Source organism: Ischnura elegans, chromosome 11 (genome assembly GCF_921293095.1).
Source record: "Ischnura elegans chromosome 11, ioIscEleg1.1, whole genome shotgun sequence".
In the NCBI taxonomy this organism is placed as follows: Eukaryota; Metazoa; Arthropoda; class Insecta; order Odonata; family Coenagrionidae; genus Ischnura; species Ischnura elegans.
Window position 1 is genome coordinate 53,752,219 of NC_060256.1, and position 22,842 is coordinate 53,775,060.

At 40.4% G+C, this 22,842-nt stretch overlaps 2 protein-coding genes across 2 annotated transcripts; one reads left to right on the top strand and one right to left on the bottom strand.

Moving 5' to 3' along the window:
• Nucleotides 1–836: 836 nt before the first annotated feature.
• LOC124167501 lies at nt 837–3,484 on the bottom strand. Its single transcript, XM_046545428.1, has one exon. It carries the CDS (start codon nt 3,086–3,088, stop codon nt 1,733–1,735), a length of 1,356 nt encoding a protein of 451 aa, XP_046401384.1. The 5' UTR covers nt 3,089–3,484; the 3' UTR covers nt 837–1,732.
• A 4,059-nt stretch (nt 3,485–7,543) lies between these two features.
• Nucleotides 7,544–22,218, top strand: LOC124167499. The gene is made up of 4 exons (XM_046545426.1): nt 7,544–8,295; nt 11,175–11,517; nt 13,478–13,651; nt 20,554–22,218. The coding sequence occupies exons 2-4, from the start codon at nt 11,230–11,232 to the stop codon at nt 22,201–22,203; spliced, it is 2,112 nt and encodes a 703-aa protein (XP_046401382.1). The 5' UTR covers nt 7,544–8,295; nt 11,175–11,229; the 3' UTR covers nt 22,204–22,218.
• Nucleotides 22,219–22,842: the final 624 nt, after the last annotated feature.

Here is a 22,842-nt window from a genome sequence, read left to right on the forward strand (position 1 = left end):
TAGGCCACTCTCAACTGTTTTAGAAGAGTGATAGATAAATGTAGCACTCTCACTGCTTTAAAAGGGTCATAGATACTCTCACTGCTTTAAAAGGGTAATAGATACTCTCACTGCTTTTTGATAGATAAGTGCAGCTTAGAAGGGTTATGGTAGCTGGTTTGCTCCAAGTGTAACCTAAAAGGCCCATTTTGGGAGAATCTCTCCCTCTCCTTCCCGTCCCTCAGAAACGTATACTGGTCCCCTCTCCCTCTCTAGGAATCAGAATATATAAACCCCTGAATCCATGGACCTCGCGGGAAGAGACCTAGCTCGCTCAGCCGAAGGCTATACTTCTCCAGGATTCTGGAGTCTGTACGATTTTGTGAAATAAAAGTCTCTTTCCCACTAGCACCACTTTGGATTTCAATCAGAGAGTCGATCTAGCCACTCGGGTCGATCTCTCTGTTTCTGTTGTGCGCATTATGGATTCGGGACATAACAGTATTGGCTCTGATGTAGTTAAAGTGACATTCAATATCCCACAAGGAAGCGTAATCCGCCCTCTCTTCATTATACATATTCGTTGATCTAAAAATTCACTTCATGAGATGACTACATTTAAAAAAATACAGGGAAAAAAGGTTTAGATATTTAGGTTATTGTTTTAATCAATTAGATAAAATTGAATTAGAGCCTGATAGATTAGTAAGGATTGATTTTTGCTATCAACTAAAAAATCTAAATCCAACCTGTACCCACTCTTTATTCCTCGAGTGATGAAAGACTTATTCATTTAATTTTCAGCGCATTTAATACTTTTTTTGGAAAAATATATTTTAGACTGTTTTTAAATCTTTTTTATTTTATTTATAATTTCTACTTTTCAGCGGTGAATCATCTAATGCATTACACCAGAGCTATTAACGAAATTTCTGCCAAAAATTTTATAATACGCCATCACTGATTGTGAGAAAATTTAAAATTATTTCTCCACGTGAAAATTTGGTTAAATGATTAGAGAAAAATGGGACAAATTTTCAAATATCTGGATATTGAAAAATGTATTGTTACCAGAAGAGAGCAAGAGTGCAAAATTTTCAAGAATATCCGAATAGCCGATCCGTCAATGAGAAGTGGATTAAAAATCAATCACAAGATTCCCCCGATGTAACAGGAAAGCAGAGGAAGCAAGTTAAGAAAAAGCGTTAAAAAAGGACACCTCTCCACAAAATACCATTACTCTCGAATGAACTAGAATGAGTAGGATAATTAAAAAAAATGCCAGACAAAAAGAATTCATTCATGAGGTTATAGAAAGACATCAATGAGATAAACATACTTTATGCTAAAAACAAACAATATAAGCGAATAATACAAAGCAAATGTGTTAGCGCAATGGTAAATTTGACTCGTTGATAAACAAATTATGAGTACGCCTCACATGAAATGATACGTAACATCACGAGAATGGCCCTCTTTTACTCTTTTATCACTTTCCAAGAATTGCCAAATTCCAAACTGTAAACAATGGAATGCTGATGTCCCCAATGCAGCCATAACTTTGCGCATCTGGTCATCTTGAAAAGGACCTCCAGAGTTTCACTCCATTGAAATACATGAGATATCGCTCAACTTTGAATTGTTTTCTCAGCCCATACATTTCTGATGACGTTGAGACTTCGAAAATAGATTACTTGAGTCCCAGACGATCTTAAATTTGCCTCAAAATGTACTATTCTTTCAAAATGACACATCAGATCAGAAACGGTGACGAATCAATAGAACCATCCGGGAACACCACTTCCACGAATTCTTTCACTGCAGCTTCCACTTTACACCTATACGGTGGGTCACTTTCCAAATGTCTCCGAATCGCTGCAACGTTCCCCGTCTTCACTATCTCCTGAAATAGCTCCGGCGTCATGTCTTCGACATTTTTCGGCATGAAATCTTCACCCAACTGCATGCAAGGCGTGAAGACGGCACGCAAGTACACAGCGAACGGCCTGTAAATCTCATTCACGTCCGATCTGAACTCCTCGAAAGAAAACGGAGGAGATCCGTACTCGAGTACACTCAGGGAGTTGCGGAGCGATTCATAATATTCACGCACGATAGCGTCGTAGAATTTCCTTCGGTAGGCATCTCCCACGCCGAGGTACATGTAAAACAACAGATCGACAGCTGGGTGGCAGTACTTGGCCAGCTGAAGATCGACAAACTTCATATCGTGGGGCTTCATCCTTCCCGCACCATCCGGCTTGTAAGTGAACATAAAGTTGTTGGCCCAAGCATCACCATGGCACAGCACATTGCGACCTTTCGCATTCGGTTTCAGCAGCTCGGCGGTGATGGACCAAAACCTCAGGATGATTTTCCGCAGTCTCCCCGAATCCGCAGCTAATTTTGGGAGACCGGGCAACTTCGCGGCTACCTCCACGACTATCTCATTGCCCGTGTCGGCCACGCCTTTGAATGGTGCCGGCTTTTCCCCTGGTGGAACGTCGTAGTACAAGGCGTCTCTCCCTAGCGATGGAGTAGCTTCAGCCCAGGTTCTCTTGCCTGAGGGTAAAATTCTCTCAGCGGCCATTGTCAGAGCATGCAGCACTCCGAGTTTCCTGGCAACGAGGAGGCTGTGCTCCCCATCCAATCCATCATTCCTGCAATTATCACCAGCCATGCCGAAACCGCTCTCTACAAGGTCCTCGAGGTATAGAACATCATTGCTCCCGTCAGAGTAGGTGTGATAGCACTTGGGAATCGGTACATCCAGTCTCCCACCGGCTGCCCGTTCCAGCAAGGGCAATACGCTACCGTAATACACGCTTTCGCGGTGGAAAACGTTCAATTCCTTGACGAGATCCTGTTGGAACTTCTCCCTGGGCAAACATTTGACAAACAGCGACTTTTCACGCGGCTTTGGGTCGTCCGGAATGATAAACGAAACTTTCACTCGAAGCACGACGGAAAGAAATCCCGCAAAACTTGTGGTACCGCTTTCTACTTGAATATCACGCGTGAGTTGAACATTGTCGCTCCCGGAAAGCTTAACTAGGGCTCTTTGCAGGTGCTCCCTATCCACAATCTTTGCTAGATCGTCAGCGCTCATTTTCGCAACGTCGCGAAACTCGCACTGTGGCTCGCCTCTTTTCGAAGGGGAAACTCAAGGAGAACTAGTACGAGCTGAATCGCGAACTGCTGGGGATGAATCGAGGAAGAAACTAAAACTTATCTGTCTTCAATAAAAAAAACAAGGGCATTAGTCATTTATCACACAGTACCGAATCTATCATCCATATCTATAACAGCGTCGTTCATCTTGTGACCAGCAGTTGCAGAGAAAGACCCCAAAAAGTTCGCATCACCAACGGAAAATGATTTATTTGCATCGTTCGAGCTTTCTGCTTTGATTTAAATTCATTTGCTCCCCGGGGAATGTTGCTTTCCGTCCCCTCTTATCTTCGTGTGAAGTAAGACCTCACGTGGAGGCGCCATTTAAGAAGTGCGTAAGATAACATGGAATTGCCGGCATAAATTCATCCGTCTACGAAGTTGCAAAGTCATCATCATCATTTTCAACGACCACCATTGAATCAAGGTTCGCATCTAAGCGCCGAATAAACATTAGTTGAATTAAAGAGCCTTAAGTGCACAGGAAACATACCGCAACTACGCCATAGCAGCAGGTCATGCTTTTATGCTACAAAACGCACACACGTTCACCAACTGTTTTAAACTGCCGAATGTGGTATAGCTTTAAAAATGAAAACACCTACATCTTTCCCTTTTTCAATCTGTCCTACCTCTCGAGCTATTCACGACAAATAATTAACCCTATCACAGGTAAGTTGGTGACGTCAGGAACTCATGCCTTTCAATTCTTCTCAACTACTCTTCGGGCCTAGCGGTTCAATCAGCAGGTTCAATTAGTAAGCAGCTATCGTAGGATCGAGGCGCGATTCCAGGATATCTTTCTTAGCATATTCATAATGCTGGCAAAAACGGGTTTCGCGAGGTCCTTGTTGTTTACACTCTTGCGTGCGATTAGTTCCGCCAGTGATCGAATCTCTCTGAAAAAGTTATAAGACAAAAGTGTGACGTCACCAACTCATGAAAAATGAGAGTTCAATGGGGTCTGTACAGGATAACTTTAAGAGTGGGTAGCCCAGATGGCCAAGGTCTACGGTCTGAAAAAAAAACTCGAGTGAGTAAGAGGCCGACCGTCATAACCCCACCGATTACTTAATAAATAACAATATTACTAAAAAAAATATCATACGTTATTTAAAAAAACACTTTATATTAAAAATAAGAAAATAACGGCCTATAGCCCCCTTAAATTATTGAAAATTTCAAATAATACGTGAAAGTTACTATGATTTTAGAAGAACATTTCATTCATCAAAAACAAAAAAGATGGCACGCATGTACGATTATATTCGTTTTCGCTAAGAGACAAGGATGATATCCATTGACCAGGAGGTATTAATGTGATAATCTTACATGCGTTCGGAATTTTACAGCCTTCTGAAGAGACTTCATTATTCCTGTAAAATTTGTAGTTTCTCCATTGGATTTTGGAGGCCATTTTTCAGACAAATCTCCATATTTAATTTTTACTGATAAATATTACCCGAGATACTGTTCCGCTTATGGCAAAAGCATAAGAATATTGCATTGTCATCCAGTTCCGACCTATTCTGAAAATTTCAGCGCTCTAGTTAATCAGGAAGTGGTCGACATTTGATTTGCAAGATTTTTCCCAGAAGGACAAACACACAATAAATATTCTGTAATAATAATTTCAGCTGTCAAACGTTAGAAGTGTAATGAAGTCTCTTCAGAACACTGTAATATTTTGAACGCATGTAAGACTATAAAATTGACACCTGTTGGTCAATAGAAAGTATTGAAGTGAACAAAAAAGCGAGCGTAATACAACGTCTTAAATAGACAACGTGACTTACTCCTACTTCAACGTGACTTCAGTCAATTGCGAAAAGCTTTACCTATCTTAAGACACGTGAGATTACGAAGTGTTTTGTCACCTCTTCCATTATTGAATTATTAAGCCTGAGATTGCCGTAGGGAAAGGGAATCAATCACTATTTTATCTTTGCCAAGAAAAGCGATATCAGGTCGCCAAGGTGATAGAATACACCGACCAGGAGCTTCAATTAACAAATAGAGCGGGGATTTCTATCTATCGATATTGCCGCCATTGTGCAAACAGAAGATATAATTTTAACAATTTTCATGCGGTAAAGACAGTAGATATGTCGCTTTTCTACGTTCCTAATTGGAATATACTGTTAACTGGTCACTTTATTATAATATCGACTCAATCCGGCTTGAACGTGTCCAAAATAAATTTCTTAAAATTAAATCATTACGATTCATGAATCTCACTTTCTTATTAAAACACTTCATATATTCTTTCCCTAATCAATTTGAAAACTCTTGCACGGCCAAGAGTCCTCCAACAAAGGAATATTCCTCTACAAAATTATCAATTAATATTTAGATTGTTCCTATCTCCTTTATTAGTAAATTTTAATGGATCCCGTCATAGCTATACAAATCCTCACCTGCTTGTTTTTAATTACCATAGAGCAAATTATGTCTTCAACTCCCAGCTATGATGAGATAAAACTAAAACTAGTCATAACAGTCCGTGAAGCCTTTAAGAAACTAGATTCTTCGAGAGAATATGTCAAGAATATTCACGCATTAAAGACAGTACATATTGCTGTTATTATTTAACTAGAAAAGGCTTAGATTTCGGCTTGATTCGGCACAAGTATTGATTTCTCCATGTCCTCATCTAAATGTTATAGTTATTTCTGGCGAATTTTATCGTGAAATCCTGTATAAAATGATTTAATTGGTTAATATTTTGAGTATGTTTGTTATTTTCCACCATCTGTGAAGTATAATGTAAGGATACTTGGTTATGGGTTAACCTGTAAATAAAGAAATGCATAAAAATGGTATAGTATAGAATATCCAATATCATTTGGTAAATAGAACATCAGAAAAACTTTCCCCTCACGTCCTTCCATTACCTGCTCAATAATGTCTTCAATCGTTGCCATATATCTTAGATATATTAGAGTTATTTATGAAATATCAATTATTGTATCAAGATTTCAACGGCGCGAAAGAATCGTATATGCATCGATCTTCATTTCCTAACTCTTTTTTCTTGGCACACTAGCGCTAACCATCGTAAGTTCGGCAGTGTTAGGTACTAAGGCCTACGATGGTAACTCTGCGCGTTTACACGACGTTTTGAGGTTACGCGCGTAAGGATCAACGTCGCGACGATCGTTGTGTAAACGGGGCAAAGCCTCTCGTTGAGAATAGGTTCGCGCTGAGCGATTTGGCTGAGCTAAGCCGGATGAGCTGATCCGAGCGTGTAGAACAGGCATAAAGGTAGTTGGGCTTTTAGGATTTATAACCTTACCAGCGGCATTGGTTCGCGGTCAATCATGCTTCGTATTTATGAATTAACAATATGGATAATTGTTGCTTGCATGTAAATTGCAGACTTCGATTTGAATTCCTCGTTTGATTCTGAGAATTGCCAAATTTTTAACGAAGCTCTAATGTCAATATTAACGCGTTAAATGTAGAAACAATTCCCACGTTGATGTTTATACTGAAATTGAGATATAAGTTAATATTTTATCGTATCGTAAATTGAGATATAATTTGTCCATCAGCGACGCTAGTGGCGACTTTTGTAAACCCATATAAATGCGCGGTGGGCGACAACTCATTTAGAGGCCTTCTTGAGGATCCTCTTCCGTAATCAATGTTCGTGGGATGGTTCTTGGAGGAAGCGATCGACAGCAAAGGCCATGCGCCATGAGGGAAGAATATAGGGGGAAGGGTGGAGAGAAACCCGGCGTCGGCATTAGCCTACTCCTGACGAAAGGCGGCAAGGTGACCACCGCTTAACCCGTTCAACTTCAATTTATTTTCTGAGTATCGTGCTCCTATATCCTCTATCGATTTTTGCGGAAGATCTTTTTAAATGGAACGGTATGTAATCAAATGAAGGGATTCACATTCGCAGATTTCCGCTATTGTAAGGCGGCAAAAAGGCCTGTTTCTAAAACTATTGGCGTACAAATACAGAAATAATGAACGAGAAAATATACTCTTGGCTCCGGATCGTTTACAGAGAAATAAAAACACATTGAACACCATCTATCGTTCTTCTGAAGAACTAACAGCAAGTTGCCGCACATACCGTGTTAAGTTTGAGTTCAGTTGTCCTTTTGAAGCCTCGATGACGTTACATTTGAGGACCCTAGAATGCAATGGGGTAATAAGTGCAATTTTTATAATTTCGGAGATAAGTGCATATAATGGTTGTATTGGCACACGATATTGCTGTGGCAAACGGATACAAATAAATCACTGAAACAATCTAAAATGATTGACATTTCGCAATCGTATTCTTAATACTCCCTCAAAGCTGACGTTTAATTAAGCTCACATTTTAATTGTTAAAAAAATTATTATAGGATATTTTCGTCCAACCTTAATTATTTAAAGTCCTTAAAAATCTAGAGTATAAAATGAAATGAAGAAAAGCCGTTCATTAATTGTTATTTCTAACCAATTACCTGGATTTTAACACACTCTGCTAAGCAACAGCTCCAAAAGTCAAAGTAAGCGATTTCTGTACAGGTCTCTTACACCTCTCTTAGCAAACTTTTACAGCCGATTATGTTTTATGTATGAACAATTTAATGATTAGCGTTGAAAGGCGAATAAGACAATTTTATTCGCCTTAAAAAAAGATTATTAGCCAGACAGTTCCAATAGTAATGCCACGTAGCACCAGACACGTAAGCCAAAGATATCTCTGTTTAATTGCTGTATCTTATCTGCAATCTATATTTGAAAAATGAAGAAACTCATGGCGATATCTACGTCCAAACTTCGAAACTTCAGATGTTAGATACTGTTAAAGAGTCAAGGTGATCACTTCGTTTGCCGGAAAAAGCTAGTTTTCTCCACATTATACCATTTTCACATTTTAATACAATCATCTAGGCTCCTTCAGTTCAGTTCAGTGTACTCGAGGTAATTATCCACGAATCCGTGTGAACGCTGGAGACATTAGCGAACAAAAAATATAAAAAATTTAAATATAGTTCGTAGGAGTAATATTGGTTGAGGTCAAAAATATTCCGACATCTATCGTCGCTCGGAGGTCAATCTCACCAGGGGATTCACTTGATGCCTACCACGCCAAAATAGGATCAGCATCATCCGTCTGGACCCAGAAATACGAATCAGGTATTTATCCTACTTATTGAAATAAAATGTACTTGTACTCTTCCACAGTTATTTAATGCGTACTACGCGTTTTGGATCAGATAGTACAAGACAATATGTGAGCTGAAACACATCGAACAGAAGAGTAGAACTCCTCGTAGAGTAGAAAAGTACATTCTCATCTAGTACCAGATGATCGCAGTGTCAACCGAAAAAGACGTCGTGCGCATCCAATAACTGTGGAAAATTGCAACTACCTTTCATTACAATATGTCAAATTTCCAATGTATCACGCCTGAATCTGTTGGAATTATTTTTCCTACTGATTAATTATTAATAATATGCCACCACTGGTCAATAATCCTATTACTGCCTTCACGCCGATCTACACTCAATTCTTCTAACCGCTCAAATTTTCACACATAAGTAAATTACCTCTCCTCCATTTCCTTCATTACCTGTTTTACATATTCATCCAGAGGTTTTCCTTTTCCGTAATTGCCATCTAGTTTTTCCACGGCGATTGTCTTCATCAGGCTATCCTACCTCAATTAAGTTTTTCTCCACCTTCTTCTTTCGGTTTCCATTGGGCTTCTCTTCTTCGCACTTCCTAATTGCTCACTCGATCGATCCATTTTATTTCCTTCATTCTTCTGCTGCGCCTCATTTCGTAATTCTCCACCCTTGATTTCCATGCTGCTGTAATTGGCCATTTTACACGGGGCACGCCGTTGAGCAGGGACATGATTATCTCCTCATACTGATCTATGAACTGCAAAACCAACTTTGGCACCCTTTAAAACCTATGGTTCGACACATCGCGTCGGTTGTCACGATGGCCCGACATTTACCTCTACGACCTTTGACCTCCGTAGTAATCTTGGAGGTCAATTAGTGGATAATACGGGTATTAGGACAATACCATTGACTTGGGAACTCTTTAAAAACCCGTGGATCGACACGCATGTTAGTATGATATTCTTTTTGCCCCTTATGACCTTGATTGTGGCCTTTCCGTGTCAACGGTAAAAGTTTCGTAAATAAAAGTGTTATATTCTGTTTCATCGTGTCCGAAAACCTAAGAATTGACATCTTGGTCAATGAAATTCGATCTTTTTTCCATCTCGATTTTTTTAACATTGAAACCCTGTAAGGCAAATTGAAATTTCTGGTTTGGACCCAATTTGTGAGGTCAAAAGGTCAATATTGTAAAATTTTGTTTAAACTCAACAGGACCTTTTCAACAAAACTTCCCCATGGACATAGTACCTTTCCCCATGAGTACCTATGCCAATTTTCATAAATATGGCTGGATACAAAATTACTCAAATTAGTGGTCAAAAATGACACACAACCTGTGGGACAATCTGTATACTCCCCGTTCGGGTGCCGTCCGATCTGCCCTCCCTGTCTACGGCCCTGGGTCCTGCATGAAACAAGAATCTTTGTATGCATTCTAGCGCACGGGTGAAACGTTATATCATAGAGTAAGTACATGTATAGGGCTCACCGCACGTACAAAAATCGTATACATTTTTTATGTAGTTCTGGAGGAATTAACCAGATGGCGAGGAAGAATTCTTTCCAATTTATTGACTTTGCTCGTTCCATCGGCCTGAAAATATATTCTGAAGCAGAAAGGGTCGCTACTTTTAGTGGTGACAGTGGTTAGTCGATTTTTCCGAGTTTATATTCCCAATCCAGTTGCCGGCAGACTGTTCATAGCATATACTTATACTCTATGGTTGTATACATCAAAGATGATAACCGTCATGAAGAAATCGTTTGTCTTAACTGGGATTCGAACCATAATCTCGCCACCGCCGTTCAGGTATGCTACCAGTTGACAACGAAGCCATTTTCTCCCATGGCGAACCTCATAAAGGGTTTATCGAACAAGGTGTTGAGGTCAGAAGAATGGCAGAAGTCCACTCTGTGGCACAGGAGACGGAGGCCGGGCTAACTAAGCCTCCGACAGTATCTTAAGGCCTGTTTTCACGATGAATTAACACGTACGAGTTCATACCCGTTTGCGTGAATGATTTTTGTGGACCGGGACGGAACATGTACGAATGCATGAACCAAATTAGAGCAGGTTCTATTTTCCGTTCATACATTCGCACAAGTTGTGTGGTTACATTTTCGTGTTAATTCACGCATTCATACATGTAGACATTAATTCGTACGGGTTAAAGTACCGTATTAACAGGCCTTTATTTTTCGTATGCACGACAGCGTTCTCCGACCAGACAGCGATTCAATAAAGTACTGTATGATATACGAATTCACTTGTTTCACAAAGTGCTTTAATATTCATCGTCGCCGCATGGTGACAAAGTAGGGTTTACTTCTCTGACCAAAAAGACTGACTGCATAGAGGACGTCCACCGTCCCACAGAAGGTAGATTTCTGTTGCCATTTCGTTCGCCTTTTAATCGGCTTTCAAAAATGTCCGCAGCGAGGTTATGAGTGCAATGCGATCCACTTTTTTCCAATACTTTGCATTTTAATTTTGTAATTGCGAGGAATAGCATAGAAGATAGGAATCGTTAATTCCATCCTTGATGTGCATGACAACAGAGTTGGCTCGTAAGGTAATAGGTTGATGTAGAATTGAATTTTTGCGTATCCATCGGTTTGACGTGTGGAAAAATAAGTGACGATATTATTCGCTGGCTTTTTGACAAGAAGTGTGAAGCATCCTAAGCCATTGACCGCTTAGTCATTGTGATGTATATGTAAACGTACAGCAGACTACGGTCCTAGTGATTGGATTACAACTGGAATTCCGGAGATAATCAGCATGTTATTCATATAGAGCTACTTTGATGCTGTTATTAAGTCGTAACCAGAAGGGCAACTTGTAAAATCTTTGAATTAACCGGGCACTTATTTTGCAGATTGTTCCGTTATCTCTTGACTGGCTATGTGTACCTAAGGACTACTCTACTTTGGATGCTTCTGGATGAATCGAGCATGGAGTTTGACTACATCCAAGACGACAACGATTCGCTAACAGAAGGAGGAGACAACGATGCGAAGATGGCAAGAATGGACTTGGAAATGACCAATGACGCGACCTTCGTAAACGGATCCGTTCCGTCGATTTTGGATGGAGAGCTTTTTGAATTACTGACCAGAAAGCCAGACAGCTCGATTACTGCGAAGTGCATGCTGTGTCCATTACCCAGGATAAAGCCGGGTTCCATACGCTCCACGGGAAACTTCATTTGTCACATCAAGGTAAGACTGCATTTCGATACCTCCACTGAACAAACGCTCAAAAATCGCCCACCGAAACAAACCGCTTATCTAGTACTACTGGGGCTAATAGGCATGGGCGTACTCAGCGTGGGGCAGGAGGAGGCACGAAGACGAACTTAAACCTTGACAAAATGGTTATAACCATTAATTACGATTGATCTAATTGTAAGTGAGTTAGGCATTGTTTATGTTAATCTTTATTCTTAATCAATAATATTACAAATTGATCTACAATCGTTGCTCTCAACAATCAAATCAAATATTCTCCTGGAATGAATTGCCGGCCTCGGTGGCAGCGGGGTAACGTTCTCGCCAGCCAAACAAGAGGTCACGGATTCGAGTCCCGCCTGGGTAGGTTTCCCTGGTCCATGGCATGGTTGTTTGTGTGCGTTTACTAATTACATTTGTTGAACACTCCGGTGTAAAATGGCTAATAAGAGCTGTATCCGGTGGTTTGAGTATAAAATAAATAAATAAAAATAAATGCATAGATTCAAATGGCGCATAGCGTGTGTTCGTGTTTTTGACTGTTCCACCAATTTTAAAAATCTGAAAAAAAAATTAGGATTATGCTTTGATGTAGTGGTAATAACATATATTTTTTCGGCGTGTCTATTGTTTCCTAAAATTTTTAATTAAATTTTGAAAATTCAAAACTTATGCAAAAGTTTAGTTTTCGTTCAAAAATTTTGAAAAAAATCAGGAAGGTAGAACGTAATAGTATATACATTTTAAAAGTAAGAAAAATATTTTACAAAAATAAAAACTGGAGATATGGTTAAAAAACGAAAATTCGTGTTTCATTTTTTTAAGTTAATTTCCATTGTTAGGGCCTGAAACTTTGGGGAAACACATAATTTTTGATGCACTTTGAGTGCATATTTTTTATTTTTCAAAACATCTGGAGCCACTTTTCACCATCTTAACCGGCTAGACTCTTTATTGTAATTTAAGGTAGCCTTAAATCAAATAATAATGCATTAAGCCTCAACTAAGCATAAAAATGAACCTATCAAAGTTTTATGTTAAATGTTAAAAGTATTTGAACAAATTATTACAAACGCTTACCTTAGGTATATCATACCTAATCAATCAATCAATGTTAAAAGTAGATTGGTGATGGTTTTCCGGGTTTACACCGCGTTGATTCATGTTTTGCGGACGACAGTTTCGGGCGCGTTCCAGCTCCCGTCTTCGGGTCCAAATGATTTGTAGATCTGTGATCCTTATTTATTTATAGCTAGTCGGGCGGATGTTGATTTTTAGTTCCATTGTTGGAAAAGCCGTTTGAAAGATGAGGATAAAGGATAGCCGTCTTCCCTATTGAAGTTCTTTGGGTGACTCGCTATTTCAATCGCCTCCCTTATCAGCCTAGGGAAATATTTATTTTCCCTGGCGATGATTTTCGATTCTTTGAAAAATATGACTTGCCCAGGTTCCGACCATGCATGCTCTGCAACCGCAGAAAGACGAAAATTTTTCTTTTCGGTTGCCTTAAGATGTTCATTTATTCTGCATTTGAGGGATCTAGATGTTTGCCCGATGTATGATAAACCACAGGAACACGTTACTTCATACACTCCTTCATAGATATCTGATGGATGACGATCTTTTTCACTCCGGAGGAGGTCAGAGGTCTTCTTCAAACTTATAAATCGCGTCAGAACGTCATGTTTGGCGAGAACTCTAGCAATTCAAGACGTCATTGTCGAGAGAATTTTTTTTAATACTGTGAATATTGCAAAGGTTTTTGTTTTTATACATTCAGCATGAATTTTCACAAAGTGAAAGCCGAATCAATCGATATTTTTCTAGCCCACAGACGTAAACATGTATGTACACTCGTAGCTGTGAAATAAAACATTAAATTGTGAATATCAATCATCTCTGCCTGCAACATAGCGATCTCTTATTCTCGCTTTAAATTACCTTTTTCCAGAAATGTCATCCCGAAATGGTGGAGCGGATGAAGGAGAAGAGACGAGTAAAACGTTCTTCACCAGGGATCCTGCCTCAGACCATTCCACGCCATGAGCCTCGTGATGTCAAAGCATGCTTCGCCAAACCCAATGCCGGCCGAGAAACAAATGACACCAACGATGCGCAAAAAGAGGTTAGTAGCAACAAAAGTTCATTTTTTCACGAACTATACTTACTCTACTTTACGCGATCAGGCACAGAGAACCGCGCAAGGATCCAAGGCTTTCCATTCTCACCTGTCATCTGTTACGAGGGTCGTTCGATAAGTCCGAGAAATTCTCCGAGTCCGATATAGAATCTCCGAGAAATTGCTCTCTTTTTATCAAAAATTAATGCTAAATAGAAAGCAGCCATCGTGACTAGTCAGCAGTTAAAGTTTCAGCTGTATACATCCCATAGTTTCATTGTTGTTACCGATTGTAGTGAACAGCTTTCATTTGTTTATAAAAATGGACAAAAGGGAGTTTCGTGCGGTGATCAAGCGATTGTTTTTGAAAGCGTTATCGCTGAAGGATATCAAAGCTGAGTTGCATAAAGTTCATAGCATATCTGCTTTTGTGTTTTCAACTATTTACAATTGGGTTACTGAATTTAAACTAGGTCATACATTCATAAAAATGAACATAGTTCCGGATGCCCTGCGGAAGCGTTTAACCCCGAAATGATTTACAAAATCCACGGTATGGTTTTAAGTGATAGATTAATCAATGTTCGCGATATAATTGAGGTCACAGGTATATTTCAATGTACAATTGCTTTAATTTTGCTCGAAAATTTGAGTGTGAAAAAATTTCTGCATGATCGCTGCCGCGTTTTCTCACAACGTGAGAATAAACGCAATCGTGTGGTCAACTCAGATACTCTTTTGGCGGTTTTTCTTTGCAATTCTGATACATAACTTGGATGCGTCGATACATAACTTGGATGAAATATGGATTCAGTAACACACTACAGAGACAAAAAAACAGGTAAGACAATGGAATTTTGAAGATGAACGGGCTCCAAAACAGTTGATGATGGTGAAATGGGCCGGTTAGGCCATGGCAACGATATTTTGGGATGCATGCGGAGTAATCCACATCGGTTACTAAGAAAAGGAAAAAACGATGGCAGGAGAGTATTATGCATCGTTATTGGACCGGTTGATGGTAGAAATCAAGAAAAGCGTCCTTTTTTTGAATCAGAAAATTTTCTTCCCTCCACAACAGGGGCGCAGCTAGGAATTAAGGCTTGGTGGGAGGTTAGGTGCAACTAATACCGGGATGTGTGGGGGTATGGAATACCTACCAGGATAAGCGATAGGTGCTAGATCAATAAATTGCGGCATTTTTAAAATAATTGGTTCAAAATGGTGAGTTTGAGTTTTACGGCTTTCTGAGGGATATTTTATTAATTCTTACACTACTCTGTTATTAATGTCAATCTGCTTAAGTAAAATGGATTAAACTTTAAAATTTCTCTGAGCTATGGGGGGGGGGGTTTATACCCCAAAATCCCCCCTCGCTGCGCCACTGCTTCACAAGAAGTGCACGGTTGCACACCTGTTCAGTTGCAATAGCCAAGATCATGGAATTAAAGTTTGAATTATTACAGAATTCACCATATACACCAAATTTGACCTCCAGTGACTTTTTTCTCATTTCATAACTTGAAGTAGTGGCTTGACGGACTATCGATAAGTTTTACATATAAATAGGAGGTCATCACCCAGGCCCTATTTTGAGGATGTCCCGAAATTCTATTTTTTTGGACGGCTTGAAATGCTCGGAAAAAATGTTGCAAAATATTTATATAGCTAAAAGGGGACTATAAATACATAACCGCCGAACACAAAAAACATGCCGAACACCGATTACCAGCTTTAGCTGAAGATCGTGATATTGACTGCTCACACAGTTACCACAAATGCGATGCGAATCAGAAATATTAAAAAAATACCCATTATAATATGGTTTTATACCCTTTTCTTAAGACTCATTCAACGACCCTCGCATGTTCCACCAGTTCGGTCAGGTTTCTAGCACTTGCAAATCTTCTCTTACCAGTGGCGTGGCCAGGATTTTGAAATGGGGGGGAGGGTTCAACCGAAAATTTCGGGCCCTTCAGGCGTGTATGGAAAGCGCGAAAAGGAAACTGGCCCGGGGTCCATCTAGCCATTTGATCGATGGATTTTTCTTCCTAATAGGAAAATCCACTAAAATCGCTGGCACATTAATTGCGTATGCTTGGTTTCGCTAATAGTAGGGCCCTCTTCGCCTCTATAGCGTTGGGGTGTTTTTACCTCGTCCCGTCCCTTCCGCACCTTTCCTTTCCCAGAGGCGTCGACGGGCTCCTATCGCGGCGGCGCACAGTGGGCGGAAATCATCGAAGGTCGTTTTACGACACCCTTGACAAAGGAAACTTACCCAGGCGGGACTCGAACCCGACACTTCTTTGACAGGCGAGCATTTTACCCCGCCGCCACCCAAGTCGGCAAATTGAAAAAATAACGAACTGCAAAAAGCGTCATTAAATCTAATGTTTTACTCTTGAGATAAAGAGAATAATGTTCAAGAAGATGGCTAATAATGCACTTGACTTAACATTACTAATCATGAACATAGATTACTGATGGCAACTAAATAATCTAAATTTTATGGACGAAAATTATGGATCGCGTGACAATCTCATGTTCTGCGCCTACAGTAAGCACTAGAAAGTTGTTGAAGCAGATACGATGAAGACAGGGTAGTTTAGGTAGACAATTCCACGGGAAGTTCTAGATTTTTTAAAACGTGTATCATACCCTCAGTTCTACTTTGACTGTGGTGAAGGAAAGTTAAGTTCTCTTGAGTGCGTAGAATTTGTGAAAGTGATTTTAATTTGCTTGTGGAGCGTAGAAATTTCAAACTTCCACTTACCTGTAAGTACGTTTTTGAATAAATCCCCGAACATCTTTTTCAAAATAGTTATATTAATTTATATTATCAATTTTAGCTGAAAATTTTCTTAGCATTCCTTTCCTAACTAAAATAAATTAAAATTTAAATTATCAAATGCCACTGTTTAAATTCCAATCGATACGACATATCCAATATGCATTCAGAAAATCATATGTGGCAGTACAGCGTACACAAACCAACAGAATATTTATCGATATTAGGTGATAGATATTTTACATCTCCTAAGTTATTCTCCTCTCTGGTTATTCATACCCGACGCTATTGCACCGCAGATTTAGAACCCCATGATTCAGCTGTCCTTCAGTGTGTTGCAAACTAAAAAATATCGTTTTTCTTAATTTCGAAATGACTATACTTCCCTGTAGGATAATAAATTATATGGGTTTTAAGATTAAGAAAAAATTAGGAAAATAAGGTAAGCAATGTAAGCATTACTTTTCCGTTGATCATGGCCAGTAGTAAACAGAACTTGATCGTGTAAAATCCAGAGTTGAAATCATTAAGGCCATCCACCTGCCTTTCGATATAGGTAATGTATTTCTGATTTTGTAACTTTTTTTGTCTCTTTTTTTCACCTAAAGCGGATGGGATGACAAAATCGTGTCGACGTCGGCAGTGGATTTTCCCAGATAGTGTCATCTAAAATTGTAGAGCCTATATGTGAGAAGTGCCTCCGATGCAATTTAAATTCTTTATCAAAAGTTTAGAGATAAATGTAATTAACCGAGAGAAAGTGGAAACTTCAGTCGTTACCTGTAGCGCCTTTGTTACCTGCTGCTTTTTAATCAAACTAAGAGATACATGGGAACTCATGACTAGGAATTTATCTGAAGCATCCACTTGTTGCCACATTTGCTTATAATGAGAGTGGCCCGAACTTCCATCAAAACCGTACTCAGAGATTAATCTGTAGTTCACCACACATTTTAATTCTTGAGAGGTGGAAGTGGTGGCTAAGCAGGCTATTGTTCCCAATATGGTGTGGTTCAGTGGTGCTTGAAGGTTTACTTCGCACATGGTCTCAGTTATTTTAATTCCTTCGTTATAAGCTGCCTTTTTTGCTATCGCTATTCTATCATAACTGGGATACAATTCGTGTCCATGGCTCAGAGCTGTCCTACGAAAAGACCGATGTTGACGCTTGGTCAAATCAGAGGCAATCATCAATGACAGTGCCTCTTCCACTGTCATCTCAGGGTGGACCTTTTCACTCGTCCTCCACTTTGAAAGAACTCTCTTAGCCCGAGTAGGGGTCGTAGTTGTTATTTCTGCAATTAGGTGAGCTGTTGCAGTGTCTCCCCTCTCTCTCAAACTCACAGATGCCGCGAGAGCAAGCTCAGCAGTAGTAGCAGTAGTTTTTAAAGTTTGAATTTTCTTCTGCGTGATCTAACACATTAGGTGCGAAATTTTTTTGGCCGCCCTGGGATGCCTGGCAAATATAATATGAATTTTGTAGCATGAAGAAGTAGGGCTTCGCTCCAGGGTGTCATAAAACGACCGTTTTCGAAATTAGAATCCTGAGGGTCAGGGATCGGTGATTGAAGAAGGTATAAGGGTCTATGCTGGTATCTTTCTGGTAGGTCTTTTTGTATGAGTCCCAGGAAAACAACTCACTTTGTCGAGGTTTGAACGCTTTTAATAGAAGCATGGTCTTCGATCGTATCCAAAGATAACGAAATGAACTTCGATGAAACGTGCAAGTACATCGCATGAAAAACCTCCACTGTCTTCACCATAGACCATTTGAGAATCGGTGTCTTGAAGCAAAACATAAAAACGGTGAATGTTGAGCGTTATAACCCATACAGCTTCAATAACCTTACCGCGGCGCGGCTAATCCAACTCCCGACGCGCGGAGAAGAACCCTGCCGCGCGATCGAAAAATCAAAGTAATTTCCGGCGACGCAAACTTATTTCAAAGAAAACTGCATAAAGACCTCAAGAAATCTTCAAACAATGCTCTCATATAAGTTACTCTGCGCGACCTTGCCGGAAACCTATTTGAAACTCTACCTAAATGTAAAACTTCGTCGAAAAACAGTATCCGCCATTTTGTTAATGCACGGTAAGAATTTATGGGCTGTATTCTTTAAGATTACGGAAAATTAAAGAAAAAACACCATGCTAACAGATTATGTGGTTTTTTATTCGGCAAGAATCCACCCATAACTTCACCATTCACTTACTTTGGAAGATTTTCTGAGAAAATTGAAGACGGGCGTTTTTATGGAAATTTTCTCACGTTTGAGCCTCTGTATCTCAGTAACGGGTAGGATCTATGTCAAATGAAGTACATATCAATAAATTTCAATCACATTTGAGTATACCTGCGAAGTTTCAAGTTTATAACTCAAAAAAAGCCATTTTGTAATTTTGTCCGGCTTTTTCCGATTTCCGCCCACTGTGCGGCGCCTCTTTTCCTTTTTCCTTCCTCTCCAGCCCCTCCCCGGGTGATCGGGCGTATAAGCCACGGGCTTGGTTCCCGGCCCCGGTGCGTTGTATCCTTCGAAGGGTTCGCCCAGAACCCTCATACTCTCTGGCCCGGGAAAATTTTGAGATTTTTGATGTTGAAAACAGTAATTTTTTGAGAGTATTTATTAAAATACAGTAAAGGCAGGCTCAAGAGGGGGTTGTAACCCTGAAAAAAATCCCGTGGCTACGCCACTGTCTCTTACTCTATCTGTCCATCTCTTGCGAGGTCTGCCTACTGGTCTCTTCCTCTTTTCATCTCAATCCGCCCCTGCGCAGGATAAAAACAAATCGATGAGCACGAAGCGTACTTGCATTCTCTCGATTGTGATGGTTGGCGGCTGTACTTTGGTCCATCAGGATCAACGTACTGCCATCAGTAACGGCATGTATCGTACGATAACTCTCCGTTCGCTATCAGTTAATATTTTCATAGTAACGTATTTCTTCTCTTTAATACCTAAATAACTTGTCCCACGTAACTCATTCTGGGCCTTTTCCTTTCTTCTCTCCCGCTTCTCCTTCGACGATTGTCAGTATCAGGACATCATGTCTCACGATGCGGCTGATAAAGTTGCCCTGTTTTCTTCTTACTACGTTTTCTTCTTAGTACGTATATACATTACGAACATTCTACGGAAGACAACAGTACCAATCAATTTTCAATTGACTCACTGGTTTAGAAGTTAGCAGAGGTTTGTGTTGTTTACAACAACTCCGTTTATTTTTGTAGTATAAACAATTTGTTTTGGGCAAACTGCTAGTAATAGAAGTGTCTTCTTTATATCAAAATTGCAAGTTATAGGAACGAAAACTACGGGAATGCCAAGCGCTCAAAGTTGGGCACCTTGATTTTACGCGCAAAAAACGGGTACATTTTTGAGAAAAAATTAAGTACAGGAAATAATATTGAGCCGAAGAATTTTTAAAGTACATGACATAACGAAGAACTAAATTCTCTTTCGTATGATTTTTATTGCATTGAAATCGATTGCTTCATTTAGACGCTAGAGCTCCTCAAACTCGAGTATCTTGCTTTTTTTTACAGACAGTAGGGTTTTCCGAAGACTTCGCTTTTCTCCTTCTCTAGTGAAACCTTCCTCATTACTCACTCGGTCTATTTCATATTCATCTTTCTTCTGCAGTACCAAATTTCGAATACTTCCACTCTTGACTTCAGTGCTACTCTCAAAGCCCATGTCACGCACCGATTAAGAAACACGCTCTATAATTAGCATATTACGAACCCTTACTTCTAAGTTCTGTGCTTGTGAGAAACGAAGTGAAACACTTTGCACTTTCCGCATACAAATTTATTGAACTACAGTCGACGTGTTTCGTTTAGTCATGATAATGCTGCAGTGCAGCGAAACTTGTCGACTGTAGTTTAATAAATTTTTATGTGGAAAGTTCAAAGTGTTTCACTTCATATCTCATAATGGATCTCCACAAAGTACCTGCCTCATCCATTCAATTTATTCTACGCTTGTATCGGTGTGTTAATGTACGAATTCAGCTGTAATTATATTCATCTTCATGCCCTCATTCATTCATCAGCATGCCCTCTTCGCCTGAGATTTTCAACTCACTTAACGCCATCAATATCGTTTTTTTTCAATTTCAGGTCGAGGAAGCGCTTGCCGACTTCCTTGTAGACACTCTGCTACCACCGTCTATAGTGCATAAGGAATCTTTCAAGAGGTTTACTTCGGCAATTCACAGATCCAACGCTGCTTCTGCCTATACACCAAATAGCAACACGCTGGAATGGATCATTCACAAGAGACATCAGAGAGTCAAAGAGAAAATAGCAGAATATTTGAGCTCTCAGCAGTATCTTTGTTCTGTCGCTCACGTCGGGACGAACGGAAATAAGAACTTCTTAGGGATAACTGTTCACTACCTGGAACGGAGTAACTTCGAAAGGAAGTCATTTTCACTAGCTCTGAAGACTTTTAATGGACAACTGAGCAAGAGACGGATAAAAGAGGCCATCTTTGATGTCCACAGAGAGTACGGCATACTCGAAAAGGCTACCACTAATATCATTGACTATGACCCAAATTTGGTAAAGGCCTTCAGAAATTACCTCGATCAATCGAATTCGACAGAGCCAGAGGAACAAATCGAAGACCTCGCGGGCATACTAAAGGAGGACTCCGTATCCTCCAATATCGCTCACTCATATTTGAGACAGAGTCCACATCACAACTCCAGCTTCCACGCCCCCAATTTCCTTTCTTTTCAATACAGCTGTGGTTCATACACGCTGAACTTTGTGGCATCCGTAGATACGCATCCATCCAACTTGATGGACCCCGATTACATAGAAAACCACGCATCAGCCTTTTCGAAGGCTCACTCTCTTTGGAACCATTTAAAACAAAATACATCAGATGTCGACAGCTCGGACTCTTTTTACACGGAACATTTAGTGATTCCGAATCCTTCAGACTGGACATCACTCCACAAAGCTGTCACTTCCTTACTGATGCATAGGGCGAAGGTCAATCAAGTTTGTTCCGCCAACAAACTCCAGAAGCTTAGTCACTCAGATTACGATTTCCTCCAGGAATGGTTGATGGTGATGGGACCTTTGGCGGCCGCTTTGGACGTTCTGAGTAACGATCAAATGTGTTTCTTGGGTTGCGTTCTACCAGCCCTGCACGTCCTCAAGAAAAAAATGCTCATCCTGGAGGGTAAGCTAACATATTGTGAACACCTGCGGGAGGTCGCCCTGAAGAAGATAGAGGAACGCTTTGCCGCCGTCCTGGATTTATCTTCGGAAACCAGCCGGGATTACATTCTAGCATCCATTTCTCACCCACGCTTCCGCACATCTTGGATCCCACAACAGAACCTCGAGTCGTGCAAGTCGATTTTCTTCAGGGAGTTCGATAAGATACAGCGGAACATGAGCAATAGCGGGGGGCATAAAAAACCGCCGGCTCCCACGAAATCAGAAGAGGACTTTTTCAGCAGTCTGGATGAGGATTCTGACCAGAGGGACATGGAATACGAGAACGCGGTTCAGATGCGGGCGCTGAGTTACCTGGCGAATCCAAGGAAAGAACTGGCTGTGCTCCATGAATTTCCAGTGGTGATGGAGATGTTTCTCAAGTATAATACGACCCTACCTTCAACCGCGCCCTCTAAACGTATCTTAAGGGTGGTTAAGCCATGTGCCAGGATTGGACACAACGAACATGACTCCGAGACACTGGAGAAGGCCCTACTACTGAATATTAATTCACAAAAAAACATGCTGAAATGAAAAATAACACCATAAGCCACTGTGATGATTTCAAATATCGGTTGCGGTGATTTATGAGCACATCCGTGATCAGCAGGGACGCCGACTACAAAAAATATTGGGGGGGGGCCAAACCGGGGATCTTGCCCCGGGAAATTTTATAAGTAGTGAGCTTTAAGTTTTGTAAGCATTTTAAAAGAGTCATATGATCAACATTAGAACCCTGATAACTCGAATCTCGATATCTAGACACTGCGGGGAAAATCCACAAGCCTGGCACATTTTTTCCTCACACCCATAACGAATTTTTGAGGGGGCTCGGGCCCCCTCAGGCCCCATGGAGTCGGCGCCACTGGTGATCAGCTGATAGTGGGAAGCAGACTTTTTCGGCAATAGGAGCGGAGAGTATTGTCTCGCATGAACCCGAATGCTCAATCAAAGGCCTCTAAAGTGGTATAAGACACCAGAAAGCATCTACTTCTCGAAGAAAGATTTGGTGCTTTCCCGGCGTATAGACTGCGTGAAGAATTCTCGGGATCGCCACCGGGTCAGAGTCGGACGAGTCGGACATGGAAACGTCGGCAGTAATGCAGTTCCCGACTCGGTGGCGTTAACGCATCTGTTTATCGTATTCATTAAAACTCTTTAGTTTAGAGATTC